General features: G+C 39.1%; 1 protein-coding gene across 4 annotated transcripts in view; it reads right to left on the bottom strand.

Moving 5' to 3' along the window:
• Positions 1–15,684, bottom strand: part of CFAP61 (cilia and flagella associated protein 61) — a 307,569-nt gene that overhangs the window by 203,948 nt on the left and 87,937 nt on the right. For all 4 annotated transcript variants that reach the window (XM_054541626.2, XM_054541627.2, XM_054541628.2 and 1 more), the window contains exon 9: positions 12,909–13,000. In XM_054541626.2, coding sequence (XP_054397601.2) covers positions 12,909–13,000 — 92 coding nt within the window. The remainder of the gene's footprint in view (positions 1–12,908; positions 13,001–15,684) is intronic.

The following is a 15,684-nucleotide window of genomic DNA, read 5'->3' as shown; positions in this document are numbered from 1 at the left end:
TAATTCTTTAAGGAATCTCCATGCTGTTTTCGATAGTGCTTGTACTAGTTTACATTCCCACCAGCATTGAAAAACACTTCCCTTTTCACCACATCCAAGCCAACATCTGTTGTTTTTTTATTTTTAAATTATAGCCATTCTTGTAGGAGTAAGGTGATATTCCATTGTGGTTCTGATTTGCATTTCCCTGATAATTAGTGGTGTTGAGCATTTTTTCATATGTTTGTTGGCTGTTTGTAAATCTTCTTTTGAGGATTCTCTATTCATGTCCTTTGCCTACTTTTTGATGGGATTATTTGTTTCTTGCTTGCTGATTCATCTGAGTTCTTTGTAGATTCTGGATACTAGTTCTTTGTCAGATATACAGTTTGCAAAGATTTCCTCCCACTCTGTGGGCTGTTTACTCTGCTGGTTATTTCTTCTGCTGTGCAGAAGCTTTTTAGTTTAATTAGGTCCCATCTATTTATCTTTGTTTTTGTTGCATTTGCTTTTGGGTTCTTGGTCTTTGCCTAAGCCAATGTCTAGAAGAGTTTTTTCCAATGTTATCTTCTAGAATTTTTATGGCTTTACCTCTTAGATTTAAGTCTTTGATCCACCTTGAGTTGATCTTTGTATAAGGTGAGAGATGAGGATCCAGCTTCATTCTTCTACATGTGGCTTGCCAGTTTTGCCAGCACTACTTGTTGAATACGGTGTCCTTTCCTACTTTATGTTTTTGTTTGCTTTGTTGAAGATTAGTTGGCTCTTAAGTATTTGGCTTTATTTCTGGGTTCTCTATTCTGTTCTGTTGGTCTACATGCCTATTTTATACCAGTACCATGCTTTTTTGGTAACTATAGCCTTGTAGTACAGCTTGAAGTCACATAATGTGATGCCCCCAGATTTCTTCTTTTTGCTTAGTCTTGCTTTGGCTATGTAGGCTCTTTTATGGCTCCATATGAATTTTAGGATTGTTTTTTCTAGTTCTGTGAAGAATGATGATGGTATTTTCATGGGAAGTGCACTGAATCTGTAGATTGCTTTTGGCAGTATGGTCATTTTCACAATATTGATTCTACCCATCCATGAGCATGGGATGTGTTTCCATTTGTTTGTGTCATCAGTGATTTCTTTCAGCAGTGTTTCGTAGTTTTCCTTGTACAGGTCTTTCACCTTCTTGGTTAAGTATATTCCTAGGGTTTTTGTTTGTTTTTTTGAGGTTTGTTGCTGTTGTTTTGGGATTTTTTTGTTTTTTTGTTGTTGTTGTTGCTGTTGTGTTTTGTTTGGCAGCTGTTGTAAAAGGGATTGCATTCTCTATATGATTCTCAGCTTGGTCACTGTTGGTGTATAGCAGTGCTACTGATTTTTGTACACTGATTTTGTAACCTGAGACTTTACTGAATTTATCAGATCTAGGAGCTTTTTGGATGAGTCCTTAGGGTTTTCTAGGTATACAATCATATTATCAGTGAACAGCAACAGTTGGCCTCTTCTTTACCAATTTGGATGGCTTTTGTTGCTTTCTTTTGTCTAATTGCTCTGGCTAGGACTTTAAGTACTATGTTGAATAAAAGTGGTGAAAATGTGCATCCTTGTCTTGTTCCAGTTCTCAGGGGGAATGATTTCAACTTTTCCTTGTTCAGTATAATGTTAGCTGTGGGTGTGTCATAGATGGCTTTTATTACTTGAGGTATGTCCTTTTTATGCCAATTTTGCTGAGGGTTTTAATCATACAGGAATGCTGGATTGTCAAATGCTTTCTCTGTGTCTTTTGAGATGATAATATGATTTTTGTTTTTAAATCTGTTTATGTTACATATCACATTTATTAACTTGTATATGTTAAACCCTGCATCCCTGGTATGAAACCCACTTGATCATGGTGTATTATCTTTTTGACATGATGTTGGATTTGGTTAGCTAGCATTTTGTTGAGGATTTTTGCATCTATGTTCATCAGGAATATTAGTCTATAGTTTTCTTTTTTGGTTATGTCCTTTCCCGGTTTTGGTTTTTGTGTGATACTGGCTTCATAAAATGATTTAAGGAGGATTACCTCTTTCTTTATCTTCTGGAACAGTATCAGTAAGATTGGTACCAATTCTTCTTTGAATGCCTGATAGAATTCAGCTGTGAATTCATCTGGTCCTGGACTTTTTTTGTTGGCAATTTTAAAATTATTGTTTCAATCTCACTACTTGTTATTGGTCTGTTCAGAGTTTCTATTTCTTCCTGATTTAATCTAGGAGAGTTGTATATTTCCAGGAATTTAACTGTCTCCTCTAGATTTTCTAGTTTTTGCACATAAAGGTGTTCATAGCAGTCTTGAATGATCTTTTGTGTTGCTGTGGTATTGGTTGTAATATCAATTAGAAATTTCATTTCTAATTGAGGCTATTTGGATCTTCTCTCTTCTTTTCTTGGTTAATCTTGCTAATGGTCTACCAATTTTGCTTAATCTTTTCAAAGACCCAGCTTTTTGTTTCGTTTATCTTTTGAATTTTTTTTGTTACCGTTTCATTTAGTCCTGTTCTGATCTTTTTATTTCTTTTCTTCTGTTGGGTTTGGGTTTGGTTTGTTCTTGTTTCTCTAGTTCCTTGAGGTGTGACCTTAGACTGTCTATCTGTGCTCTTTCAGACTTTTCAAGGTAGGCACTTAATGCCGTGAACTTTCCTCTTAGCACCACTTTTGCTGTGTCCCAGAGGTTTTGATAAATTGTGTCACTATTATCAGTCAGTTCAAATAATTTTTTATTTCCATCTTGATTTCACTGTTGACCCAAAGATCATTCAAGTGCAGATTATTTAACTTCCATGTATTTGTATAGTTTTGAGGGTTCCTTTTGGAGTTAATTTCCAATTTTATTCTACTGTGGTCTGAGAGGGTACTTGATATCATTTCAATTTTCTTAAGTTTATTGAGACTTGTTTTGTGGCCTATCATATGGCATATCTTGGAGAATGTTCCATGTGCTGATGAAAAGAATATATATTCTGCAGTTGTTGGGTGTTGAATGTTCTATAAATATCTGTTAAGTCCATTAGTTCTAGGGTATAGTTTAAGTCCATTTTTTTGTTGACTTTCTGTCATGATGTCCTGTCTCATGCTGTCAATGGAGTATTGAAGTCCCCCACTATTATTGTGTTGCCATCTATCTCATTTCTTATGTCTAGTAATAATTGTTTTATAAATTTGGGAACTACCATGTTAGGTGCATATATATTTAGGACTGGGGTATTTTCCTGTAGGACTGATTTTTTAAAAATCATTTTATAATGTCCCACCTTTTTTTAATTGTTGTTGCTTTAAAGTATGTTTTCTCTGATGTAAAAATAGTTACTCTTCCTCATTTTTGGTTTCCATTTGCATGAAATAACTTTTTCCACCCATTGACTGTAAGTTTATAGGAACCCTTATGCATTAGGTGAGTCTCTTCAAGACAGCAGATATTTGATTGGTGAATGTTTATCCATTCTGCCATTCTGTGTCTTTTAAGTGGAACATTTACACCATTTACATTCAATGTTAGTACTGAGATATGAGGTACTGTTTTATTCAACATGCTAGTTGTTGCCTGAATACTTCGGTGTTTTTTTTTTCATTGTGTTATTGTTTTATAGGCCCTGTGAGATTTATGCTTATGGAGGTTCTATTTTCATGTATTTTGAAGATTTGTTTCAAGATTTAGAACTCTTTTTAGTATTTCTTGTAGTGCTGGCTTGGTAGTGGCAAATTCTCTCAGCATTTGTTTGTCTGAAAAACACTTTCTCTCTCCTTCATTTATGAAGCTAGTTTTGCTGGATACAAAATTCTTGGCTGGCAATTATTTTGTTTGAGGAGCTAAAGATAGGACCCAATCCCTTCTGGCTTGTAGTGTTTCTGCTGAGAAATCCGCTGTAAATCTGATACGTTTTCCTTTATAGGTGGCCTGATGTTTCTGCCTCGCAGGTCTTAATTTTCTTTCTTTTGTCTTGACTTTGACTTTAGATAACCTGATGACCATGTGCCTGGGTGATGATCTTTTTCCAGTGAATTGCCCAGATGTTCTCTTTGAGCTTTTTTTTTTTTTTTTTTTTTTTTTTTGAGACGGAGTCTTGCTCTGTTGCCCAGACAGGAGTGCAGTGGTGCCATCTCAGCTCACTGCAGGCTCCACCTCCTGGGTTCACGTCATTCTCCCACCACAGCCTCCCAAGTAGCTGGGACTACAGGTGCCCACCACCACGCTTGGCTAATTTTGTTTTTGTATTTTTAGTAGAGACGGGGTTTCACCATGTTAGTCAGGATGGTCTCAATCTCCTGACCTCATGATCCACACACCTCAGCCTCCCAAAGTGCTGGGATTACAGGTGTGAGCCACTGCACCTGGCCCTTTGAGCTTCTTATATTTGGATGTCTAGATCTCTAGTGAGGGCAGGGAAGTTTTCCTTGATTATTCCCTCAGATATGTTTTCTAAACTTAGATTTCTCTTCTTCCTCAGGAATACCAGTTATCCTTAGGTTTGGCCATTTAACATAATCCCAAATTTCTTGGAGGCTTTGTTCATTTTTTAATAATTCTTTTTTCTTTGTCTAATTGGGTTAATTTGAAAGCCCTGTCTTTAAGCTCTGAAGTTCTTTCTTCTACTTGTTCTAGTCTACTGTTGAAACTTTCAAGTGCATTTTGTATCTCTCTAAGTGTGTCTTTCATTTCCAGAAGCTATATTTTTTTCTTTATGACATCTATTTCTCTGGAGTATTTTTCATAAATATCTTGTATTTTTTTTTAAAAAAATTTTAAGTTGGTTTTCACCTTTCTCTGGTATCTCCTTGCTTTATAACCTTCTGAATTCTTTAGCTGGCAATTCAGAGATTTCTTCTTGGTTTGGATCTGTTGCTGGGGAGCTAGTGTGGTCTTTTGGGGGTGTTACAGAACCTTGTTTTGTCATATTACCAGAATTTCTTTTCTGGTTCCTTCTCATTTGGGTAGACTATGTCAGTGGAAAAATCTAGAACTCAAGGGCTGCTGTTCCGATTCTTTTGTCCCACAAAGTGATCCCTTGATGTGGTGCCCTCCCCCTTCCCCTACAGATGGGACTTCCTGAGAGCCAAATTGCAGTGATTGTTATTTATCTTCTGGGTCTGGTAACTCAGTGGGGCTACCAGGCTCTGGGTTATTGCTGTGGAATGTCTGCAAGGAGTCCTGTGATACAATCTATCTTCAGGTCTCCCAACCATGAATACCAGCACCTGCTCTGGTGGAGGTGGCAGGGGAGTGAAGTAGGCTCTGTGAGAGTCCTTGGTTGTAGATACGCTTAGTGTGCTGGCTTTCTCAAATGCTAGTTATGCTAGCAGTGAAGCTGTCATGTGGACAGACTCAGGACCACTGGTTATCCAGGATGTTTCAGGCAGTGGAATTGGTTTTTGTTTTCTCCTTTCTTGGAGCAGGGTTGTTCTCTCATGAGTTGCTGTAATGTCCTGAGTTGGTTGGCCTCAAGCCAGGAGGTGGCACTTTCGAGAGAGCACCAGCTGCAAGAGTAGAAGGGGGATATAAGCTTGCCCTGTGTTGGCCAGGCTAAGAATTTGGGTTTCTCAGGTGATGGGCGAGGCCATAAAGATTCCAAGCCTTTATGTCTTTTGTGATTGACTACTGGGGTGGTTAGAGAAATACTATCAGGTGTGGGTAGGAATAGGCAGGTCTGAGCTCAGACCCTCCTTGAGCAGGGCTTACTGAAGCCACTTTGGAGTGTAGGGGGGTGGTGGGCCCATGGGTTTATGTTCCAGAGGGAATTATGGCTGCCTCTGTCACCAGGGAAGGGGGGGAAAGCCAGTAACAACAGGTTTCACCCAGCTCCCATGGAGTTGGTGAGGCCAGTCTCGCTCTTGCTGTGCTCTACTAAGAGCGACAAGTTTATCTACAGGCAGCCTGTGTGTAGGACTCAGACCCAGCCCCAGGCTATAAGTTTCTCCACTGAGGAAGCAAGTATGGCTTTCAGGCCACACCCCTCCTCATCTGCCCACACTGTTGGCTGTGACTCCTACACTCCTTTCTGCAGTGGTTCCCATTCATCCCCAGGATTCTGCTCAAGAGGGTTTGTGGCCAGTCAAAATTATTACAAAGTTCAGTTGGAAGTTTCTTTCACCCTGTGACCCCTTCCAAAATCTGGGCTGCCTTCCCCGAGGATGTCTGTGAGATATAGTCAGGGATGGCTTCCCTGGGCTTGAGCTGGAGAATGGGAGTGCCTACAAGGTTCTTCCCACTGCTGCTTCTACCTTTATATTTCACACTAAACCCATTTCAGCAGTAGGTGAGGTTAAGTCTTTCTCCTGTAATCTGGATTTTCAGATTCCCCAGTGGGATGTGTGTTCAGAAGCAAATTCCCCCTCTTACACTTTGGGAATGCACAGTTTTTCGCCTGTCTTGTGGCAACTGCAGCAGTCTGCTGCTTCTTACAAAGGATCTGTGGTTTCTTTTGGTTTTCCTGGCATGCTCCTGTGATGGTTTCCGAAGCAAAAGTTCATGGTGTGAATCTCCACATGCTGTTCTGTCCATCCAAGTGGGAGCTGCATGTCAGCCCTGTTTCCTATCTGCCATCTTCCAGTTTGCTAAGTTTTTATTAGAATTTCCTCATCAATGTTCATGAGAAATACTGATCTGCAGTTTTATTTTCTTGTAAGTCTTTTGTCATGAGAGAACATACCTCAGATGACTTGAATCCTAAATTTATTGAGTCTTGTTTTATAGCCCATAATATGGTCTATCTTGGTAAACTGTCCATGTTCTATGCATACTTGAAAAGAATGTATATTCTGCTGTTTTTGAGTGAAGTATTTTATATATGTCAATTAGACCAAATTGGTCAGTAGTGGTTTTGTCTGCATGTTTTTTCATGAGTAATGAAGTTGTTTTATTACTATATTGTTTCTTATTCTACTGCCAAGCTGTTGCTTCACTGTATATAAACAGCACCAGCGAATTCAGTGTATTGCAAAATTAAGACAGTATTGTCAACATCATATTGAATGAGGAAAAGTTGAAAGCATTCCTTCTGAGAACTGGAATAAGACAAGGATGTCCACTTTCACCACTTCTATTCAACATAGTGCTGGAAGTCATAGCCAGAGAAATCAAACAAGAGAAAGAAATAAAGGGCATCCAAATTGGAAAAGAGAAAGTCAAATTGTTGCTGTTTGCCGATGATATGATCATATACCTAGAAAACACTAAAGACTCATCCAAAAAGCTCTTAGATCTGATAAGCAAATTCAGTAAAGTCTCAGGTTACAAAATTAATGTACACAAATCAGTAGCACTACAACATACCAACAATGACCAAGCTGAGAATCAAATAGAGAACTCAATCCCTTTTACAACAGACACAAACAAAACCCACAAATACAAAAACAAAAAACAAAACAAAAAACCCTAGGAATATACTTAACCAAGGAGGTGAAAGATCTACAAGGAAAACTACAAAACACTGCTGAAAGAAATCACTGATGACACAAACAAATGGAAACACATCCCATGCTCATGGATGGGTAGAATCAATATTGTGAAAATGACCATACTGCCAAAAGCAATCTACAGATTCAGTGCACTTCCCATGAAAATACCATCGCCATTCTTCACAGAACTAGAAAAAACAATCCAAAAATTCATATGCAGCCATAAAAGAGCCTGCATAGCCAAAGCAAGATGAAGCAAAAAGAACAAATCTGGAGGCATCTCATTACCTGACTTCAAACTATACTACAAGGTTATAGTTGCCACAGCAGCATAATAGTGGTATAAAAGTATGCATGCAGACCAACAGAACAGAATAGAGAACCCAGAAATAAAGCCAAGTACTTAACAGCCAACTAGTCTTTGACAAAGCAAAGAAAAATATAAAGTGGGAAAAGGACACCATATTCAACAAATAGTGCTGAGGAAACTGGCAAGTCACATGTAGAAGAATGAAACTGGATACTCATCTCTCACCTCATGCAAAAATCAATTCAATATGGATTAAAGACTTAAATCTAAGACCTGAAGCCATAAAAATTCTAGAAGATAACATTAAAAAAATCTCTTCTGGACATTTGCTTAGGCAAAGAATTCATGACTAAGACCCCAAAAGCAAATGCAAAAACAAACAAAAAAAACAACAGATAAATTGGACCTAATTAAACTAAAAAGTTTCTGCACAGCAAAAGAAATAATCAGCAAAGTAAACAGACAACCCACAGAGTGGGAGAAAATATTTGCAAACTATGTACCCAACAAAGGACTAGTATCCAGAATCTACAAGGAACTCGAACTGATCAGCAAGAAAAAAACAATCCCATCAAAAAGTGGTCAAACGGCATGAATAGATATTTTTCAAAAGAAGATGTACAAACAGCCAACAAACATGAAAAAATGTTTAACATCACTAATCATCAAGAAAATGCAAATTAAAACCACAATGAAATACCACCTTACTCTTGCAAGAATGGCCACAATTAAAACATCAAAAACAATAGATGTTGGTGTGGATGTGGTGAAAAGGGAACACTTTTACACTGCCAGTGGGAATGTAAATTAGTACAACCACTATGGAAAACAGTTTGGAGATTCCTTAAAGAGCTAAAAGTAGAACTACCATTTGATCCAGTAATCCCACTACTAGGTGTCTACCCAAAGGAAAAGAAGTCATTATATGAAAAAGACACATGCACATGCATGTTTACAGCAGGACGATCTGCAATTGCAAAGATATGTAGCCAACCTAAGTGTCCATCAACCAATAAACAGATAAAGAAAATGTGGTATATACAGTATGAAATACTATTCAACCATAGAAAGGAATGAAATAATGTCTTTTGCAGCAACTTGGATAGAGCTGGAGGCCATTATTCCAAGTGAAGTAACTCAGGTATAGAAAAGCAAATATCATATGTTCTCACTCATAAGTGGGAGATAAGCTATGAGGATGCAAAGGCATAAGAGTGATATAATGGACGTTGGGGACTTGGCCGGTAGGGGTGAGGGATAAAAGACTGCATATTGGGTACAGTGTACACTGCACAGGTGACGGATGCACTAAAATCTCAGAAATCAGCACTAAAGAACTTATCCAGGTAACCAAAAACCACTGTAGCCCTAAAACTATTGAAACTTAAAAAGACAGTATTGTTCTTCATCTGACATTGTACAACTAACAAAAGTTTTCTCCACTCCCAAATTATTTTCAATGCAAAGATCATTAGGTATTTTGACTCAAATCCAGGAATGGATAGAAGCAAGTTACAATATTATATAAAGCTGAAGATATAATGTTATCCTCAAGATACATAATTTTTACAGCTAGTTCTCACCACAGATAACTTCATGAATTCTAAATATTATAACTAGAGCCTAGCCTAAAAATCATAGAGTATTATGAAAAAGATGCATATTGTGTTTGTCTGAAATCTTTAGAAAAGGGGCATTTTCTTCCAGCAGCAGTGTTGGGAGTAGTTTCTTTATCCACTGGTAATGCCAAAAGTTGCTATTTTATGTCTTCCATCTATTACTAATTTAAGACAACTATGCTGAATTAAGTTGTTTCATTCTAGTTTATTGAGAGGTCCCATTCTCACTCCTCAATGGATTTTACATATTTCTCATACTCTTCTTCACTCATTAGTTCATCCAGTTGTAGGGTGTTACCCAGCATCATCTTGACATTGATGCCCACTGTTCCATGCCATTTTCTATTATTATTCACTCATGTCTATCTGTGAATCTACACACTGAGAACACAGTGGTTCCATATGCAGCATCCAGAGAGCACTTTCCTCAGCCACCAGGGCTGCAGCCAACAAGCTCCACCTTGTTCACCGTGTGTCACATTTGATGGGATGCTGAGGGCCACTGTGCTGCACCTTCAGCTACCCAGGCCAGGAGGTGGGGCAAGGCTGGTCAACACTGTCATTAAAATCTTCTTTATCCTTACTGATTTTCTGTCTACTCATTCTATCAGTTATTGAGGGGGGCATATTGAAATCTCCAACTATAATTTTTATTGATTTATCTTTGCAGTTCTACAACTTTTTGCTTCATATGTTTTGAAGCACTGTTATTGGGTGCATAAGTATTTAAGATTGTTACATTCTCTTGGCCTTTGTTATTTCTTATAGTATTCTGTGTTCTGGAATCTACTTTGTCTGAAATTAGTAAAGCCATTCCAGCTAACTTTTGATTAGTGTTGGCATGGTGTATTCTTTTCCGTTCTTTAAATTTAGTCTATTGTATCTTTATATTTAAAGTGCATTTTTATAGTCTACATATAACTGAATTTTGCATTTTATCCACTCTATATCTGCTTTATATACATGCTCTTTAATCGGGACATTTGGAACGTTTACATTTAATGTAATTATTGTATACTTAGGTTTAAGTCTGTCACCTTGTAGTTTGTCCCATCTAGTCTTTGCTTCCTTTTTCCTCTCTTTTTTGTCTTCTTTTGGTCTAATTTTGTATTTTTATGATGATATTTAATCTAACTATAGGCTTATTAGATATAACTCTTTGAATCTGATTTGTAACATTAGTGGTACATCTTTAACTTATCACAGACTGTCATTAGGTGATATTATAGCACTTTAGATACAAGAACCTTAAAATAGTATACTTTTCCCCTCTGGGTCTCCTCTCAAGCTCTTTGTGCTATTCTTGTCATACATTTTATTTTTACATATGTTATAAACCCCGCATTATTTTTGTTTGTGAAGTCACTATCTTTTAAAAAGATACAAATATTAAGGATAAAATCTTATACATTTACCCACTTTGTTACCATTTCCAGTGCTCTTCAACTCTTTGTGTAGAGCCAAATTTCCATCTGATATCATTTTCCTTCTGCCTAAAGGGCTTTCTTTAACATTTCTCGTAATGTGGGTCTGCTGGTGATGCATCTTTCCACCTTTTCTGTGTAGGGCAAACTCTTTATTTCACATTTTATTTTGAATGAAAGATATTTACTGGGTATAAAATTCTAGGGTGGAGTTTATTTTCTTCTATTTCTTTAAAGATGTGATCCTACTATCTTTCTGCTTGTATTATTTCCAATAAGAAATCTGCTGTTATTCATATCTTTGTTCCTCTGTTCCTAACTTGACTTCCCCCAAATCTACTCCTGGCTGCTTTTAAGATTTTCTCTTTATCACTGGTTTTCCACTGGCTTTGGTATAGTTTTCTTTATGTTCTTGTGTTTGCTGAGCTTCTTGTATCTGCAAGTATACTGTTTTCATCAAATTTATAATTTTTCAGTCATTATTTCTTCGAATGTGTTTTTTTCTGTCCTAGCGTCTCTCTCTCTTCATGTGGACTTCTCTTACACATATATTAGGTCTTTGAAGTTGTCCCCAAACTCACTGATACGTATCTTTAAAAAACATCTCATTTATATTTGTTTCAAGTTCACTAATCTTTCATCTGCAATGCCTAACCTGGAGTTAATCCTTCAGGTGTATTTTTCATCTTACTGATTGTAGTTTTCAATCTCTAGAAGTTTGATTTGGGGCATTTTTATATCTTTTACGTCTCTCCTAACCTTTGGAACATACAGTTATAATAACTGTTCTAATGTTTTTGTCCATTAATTCTAACATGTTTTCATATGTGTGTAGGTTTCAACTGATTGATTTATCTCCACCTTATGCATAATATATTACCAGTTTTGTGAGTGCTGGTAATTCTTTATTGGATTCCACACATTGTGAATTTTATCTTGGTGGGTGCCAAGTAATTCTGTATTCCTATAGATAGTCTTGTACTTTGTTCTGGGACTCAGTTAAGTTACTTTGATTCTTTTAGTTCTTGCTTTAAAGATTTGTTAAGCAGGACTGGAGCGGTGCCCTCTCTAGAACTAATTATTCTCCACAAGACTCTTTTGTGCACTCTCTTGCAAATCATAAGCTTTTCCAGTCTGGCTGGTGAGAACAGGCACTATTCCTAACTTTGTACAGGCACAGGCACTATTAATCCTCATCCTTTTCAGAGGTTCTTTTCTCAGCCTGGCCTTAAGGGCCTGGTGTGATCAGCACTCAGCTGACTGCCTGACTGATCTGCTGATCAATGATGTCTCTCTCTGTGTACTCTGTCCCTTCTAGTATTCTGTCCTTCAGACTTTAGTCGCTCTAGTCTGCATGGACTTAAAGACTCTGGAAGTCTTCTGGGTCCTCCTGCCCTGTGTTGTGACCTAGAAGCTCTGTCAAGGCAGTCAGCTGGGGCAGCCACAGGATTCGCTTGGCTTGTTTCCTGTCTCCCAGGCATCGCTGGCCTTTGTTACAGTGATGAACAGTGTTTTCTATATTTTAGCCACATTTTGGTTATTTTAGGCAGGAGAGTAAATCCAGTCTCCGTTACTGCACCTTAGCATAAAAAGAAGAATGCTGCACTTAAAGAAAACTAATTCCATTCATCAGCTTCATTTCCATCAATCTAACCCATGCCACATAATCTTCTTTAAAAGACTCAGGTCTCCCCTGAGTCCCCTCTTTGCTGGGAGGGGACTTTGCTGGGAGATGGGACAGGTGTTTCTGTGTCTGCAGGGCCCAGTCAGGGCAGTAAGGAAAATGCTGTCCCATTTGAGTATGCAGATAGTGTGTCAGTCTCTTCAGAAAGCCTGTATTTCCCAGTGAGTTTAAATGAGCAGTTTTATCTGTCTCAGCCTCCTGAAGTCAGGGAGGAAGGTAGAGAAAGGCTGACATTCTGTTCTGACCTGAATTTTGGAGCATACCAGTGAGGCTTTGATTTGTCTGTTACAAACACAGAGGCCTCTGTTTCCCCCAGCTTGCGGAGTGCTTACTGCTAGTGAGGCCTTTTCTGCATCAGGCATTAGAACTTCTCCGTAGTGACGCCAGCACCAGAGATGCCCCTGATGTCACAAGTAGCCCCCAGGCCCATTCCCCCACCCTAGGCATGGAGGGATGGTCTCTCTCACCTGGATGTTTTCCATGGTATCTGGAGAGACAGGTTCCTGTGACTCCTCGACTATTTTTTGGGAACCCTGGCTGCTACTCCTGAGCTCAGCATCTTTGAGAGAAGGGATAGAATAATGACAAAAAATAGATGATAAATATCTGCAGAATCACAGGAAATTAGACAACATGGTTACAGGGTTTTAAACTACAATGGATCTAAAGAATTTTATTCTAGAGAGCACTACCTTGAGGTAGGAAGAGCAGGTCTCTGCAGCCCACCCGGATTTTGACACTGAGGAGGGATCCTGGGCTAGTTCCTCCCTCCCTCCACCTCTCTTTGCCCTTATCCACATGATGCTGCCCAGGGGAGTTGTGGAGATGGGAAGATGGGCAATGGACCTGGCCCAGGCCTGAGCCACAGGAGGCCCTCAACCTCTGCCAGTCCCTGCGCAATGGGATCCTTTCATAGCAGCCCCTTTTGAAATTTACAAACAATGGGTTATCAGCTTCCTCGATGGTGGGCTTTGAAATGATCTCCAGGCAGAAGGTGGAAAAGGCCACAGTGAGTTACATCAGTGTTACCTGAATGCCAAGGCTTAGCACAAGGGCTGCTTTCTCTTTGTTTGGAAATACTGTGAACTCATGCTCTGCCAGCGGTCACAATGCTCACTTTTCTATTTTGTAACAGAAATTATTTTCAAGAAGAACTGGAGCTGAGCATTGGTGTTTTAGTAAGTTCTGGAAAGTGAATAATCAGGGTAGCTTAGGCTTCATGTATTTAACCTTTACTAAAAATTGCAGAAGAAAAAAATTTCCCATTTTGTCTAAAAAGGTCTTTCTCCCTCCTCCTCCCCTCCTTTTTTCTCTTTTGAAATCTCTCCATGCCTAAAGAGGGTGATCTGGGAGAAGACATCATTGAAGGATGTCCTCTCCTTTGTGCCTCACCCAGTGTCCGCTCTGCTGGGAGTTCTCAGCCAAGACATCTGCTCTCAGCCTTTGGGCCTCAGCTCAGAGCAGCCCTAGGATGCCCTGCTCATGGCTGCCCCTCCTCAGAAGCACTGCCACAGATGTAGGAGGGACCCTGGGCCTGCTGAAGGCTCCAGAGACTGCTGCTGTCTCCGTGAGCGTGGGCATGCTGCTCTGCCTTCTTGTTTTCAAGCATCACATCAGACACTGCGGGCCAGAGCAGCCAGGGTCCTCTCTGCTTCTTCCTCTCCCGTGGTGTTCTTCTAGTGCCAGCTACAACAATGGCCCCTGCAGATGCCTCTCAACCCCACATATCTGGGTCACTAATGCATTATACTTACTTCTGGCAAAGATGTAGGTAAATGAATGAAATTCTAAGAGAAAAATGAGATGCCCAGGGAGGCGTAAATGGCATAGTCAAAGAGGTACATAATGTTGAAGGCACAATGAGACACAGAGTCACATCCTAGCATGAAAGGTAGCTCTTTTGGCATGAAGAGAAAATGTCCTGAGAAGAGAGGGTAAAGCACTTAGAATTCCTCTTCTGAAGAAAGATGCTTTGAGGAAAATAAAAACTGTCATATCTCTAGCTCCTGATATGTCCTGCACCCTGCAGAATCTTCCAGATAAGACTATCTGGGGTTTCTAGCACTCTCATCATGACAAGAGCAGCATGCTTTTTAGGCTTATTGACTTTGTTGTTGAGATTAACACACATATGAAAAGTGTACAGCTCAGGGAATTTCTACATATGTCTATTCCTGAACCACCACCACCTATAAAAATATATAAAACTGGCTTGTCACAGTGGCTTACACCTGTAATCCCAGCACTTTGGGAGGCTGAGGCAGTTGGATCACCTGAGGTCAGGAGTTCAAGACCAGCCTGACCAACATGATGAAACTTTGTCTCTATTTAAAATACAAAAAACGTAGCCAGGCATGGTGGTGCACACCTGTAATCCCAGCTACTCAGGAGAGGCAGGAGAATCGCTTGAACCCGGGAGGCAGAGGTTGCAGTGAGTCAAGATTGTGCCACTGCACTACAGCCTAGATGACAGAGTGAGACTCCATCTCCAAAAAAAAAAAAGAACATATAAAACATTTCCAGCACCCAGAAGTTTCCCTCATCTCCCCATCCAGTCAATACTCCTCTCAAAAGTATCCACTCTTCCAACTTTTACTATCATTGATTACTTTTGATCAGCAGCAAACTTGTGAATTAAAAAAAACTTATTATCAGTAACTACTTATTTTAATGTATTAAAAAGATATTTCTTTCCTATTTTAAGTGCTAAGAACTACAAAAAATGCAACTAAAAGTAGACATTCACTGTGTATGCTTCTTTTATAATTAGGAAAAGATTACAAAAAAGTAAAAAGTCTTAAAGACTGGATTGGATTTTCAGTAAATAATCCTGGTGACTTAACTGTCAATGGTCTAATGTTCATGAGACAATTACCAACTACAAAGACTAATTGCTTGACTAAACTGTTGTGAGGTGTTGCAGTTTATTACTAAGCAGCTGCCATGTTCATCCCTAGAGGTGACTGCATTTCAGAACTGGGCAAGGTGAAGCTGGATGTCTCTCTCCAGTGTCTCTGGGGTCTTGCGAGGTTTAATTAGTTAATGTTCATAATGTCCCCTGAGATCCTCAAATGTGAGGTGCTATCCTGGGGAAAGCTGAGGCAGTGGTATTGTGTAACACATGACTAAAAATACAACTGAAGCTGCGCGATTTAATTGTTATTTTATGGCTTATACCATCTAAGTAGTTTAGAAGTCGTGAATTATTGGTTTACTCTAGTGGGAGTAAAGGCACAATTTGTC

This window comes from Pongo abelii, chromosome 21 (genome assembly GCF_028885655.2).
Source record: "Pongo abelii isolate AG06213 chromosome 21, NHGRI_mPonAbe1-v2.0_pri, whole genome shotgun sequence".
Lineage (NCBI taxonomy): Eukaryota > Metazoa > Chordata > Mammalia > Primates > Hominidae > Pongo > Pongo abelii.
The sequence above is the reverse complement of the archived record's forward strand: the minus strand, read 5'-3'. Positions and strand labels throughout refer to the sequence as shown.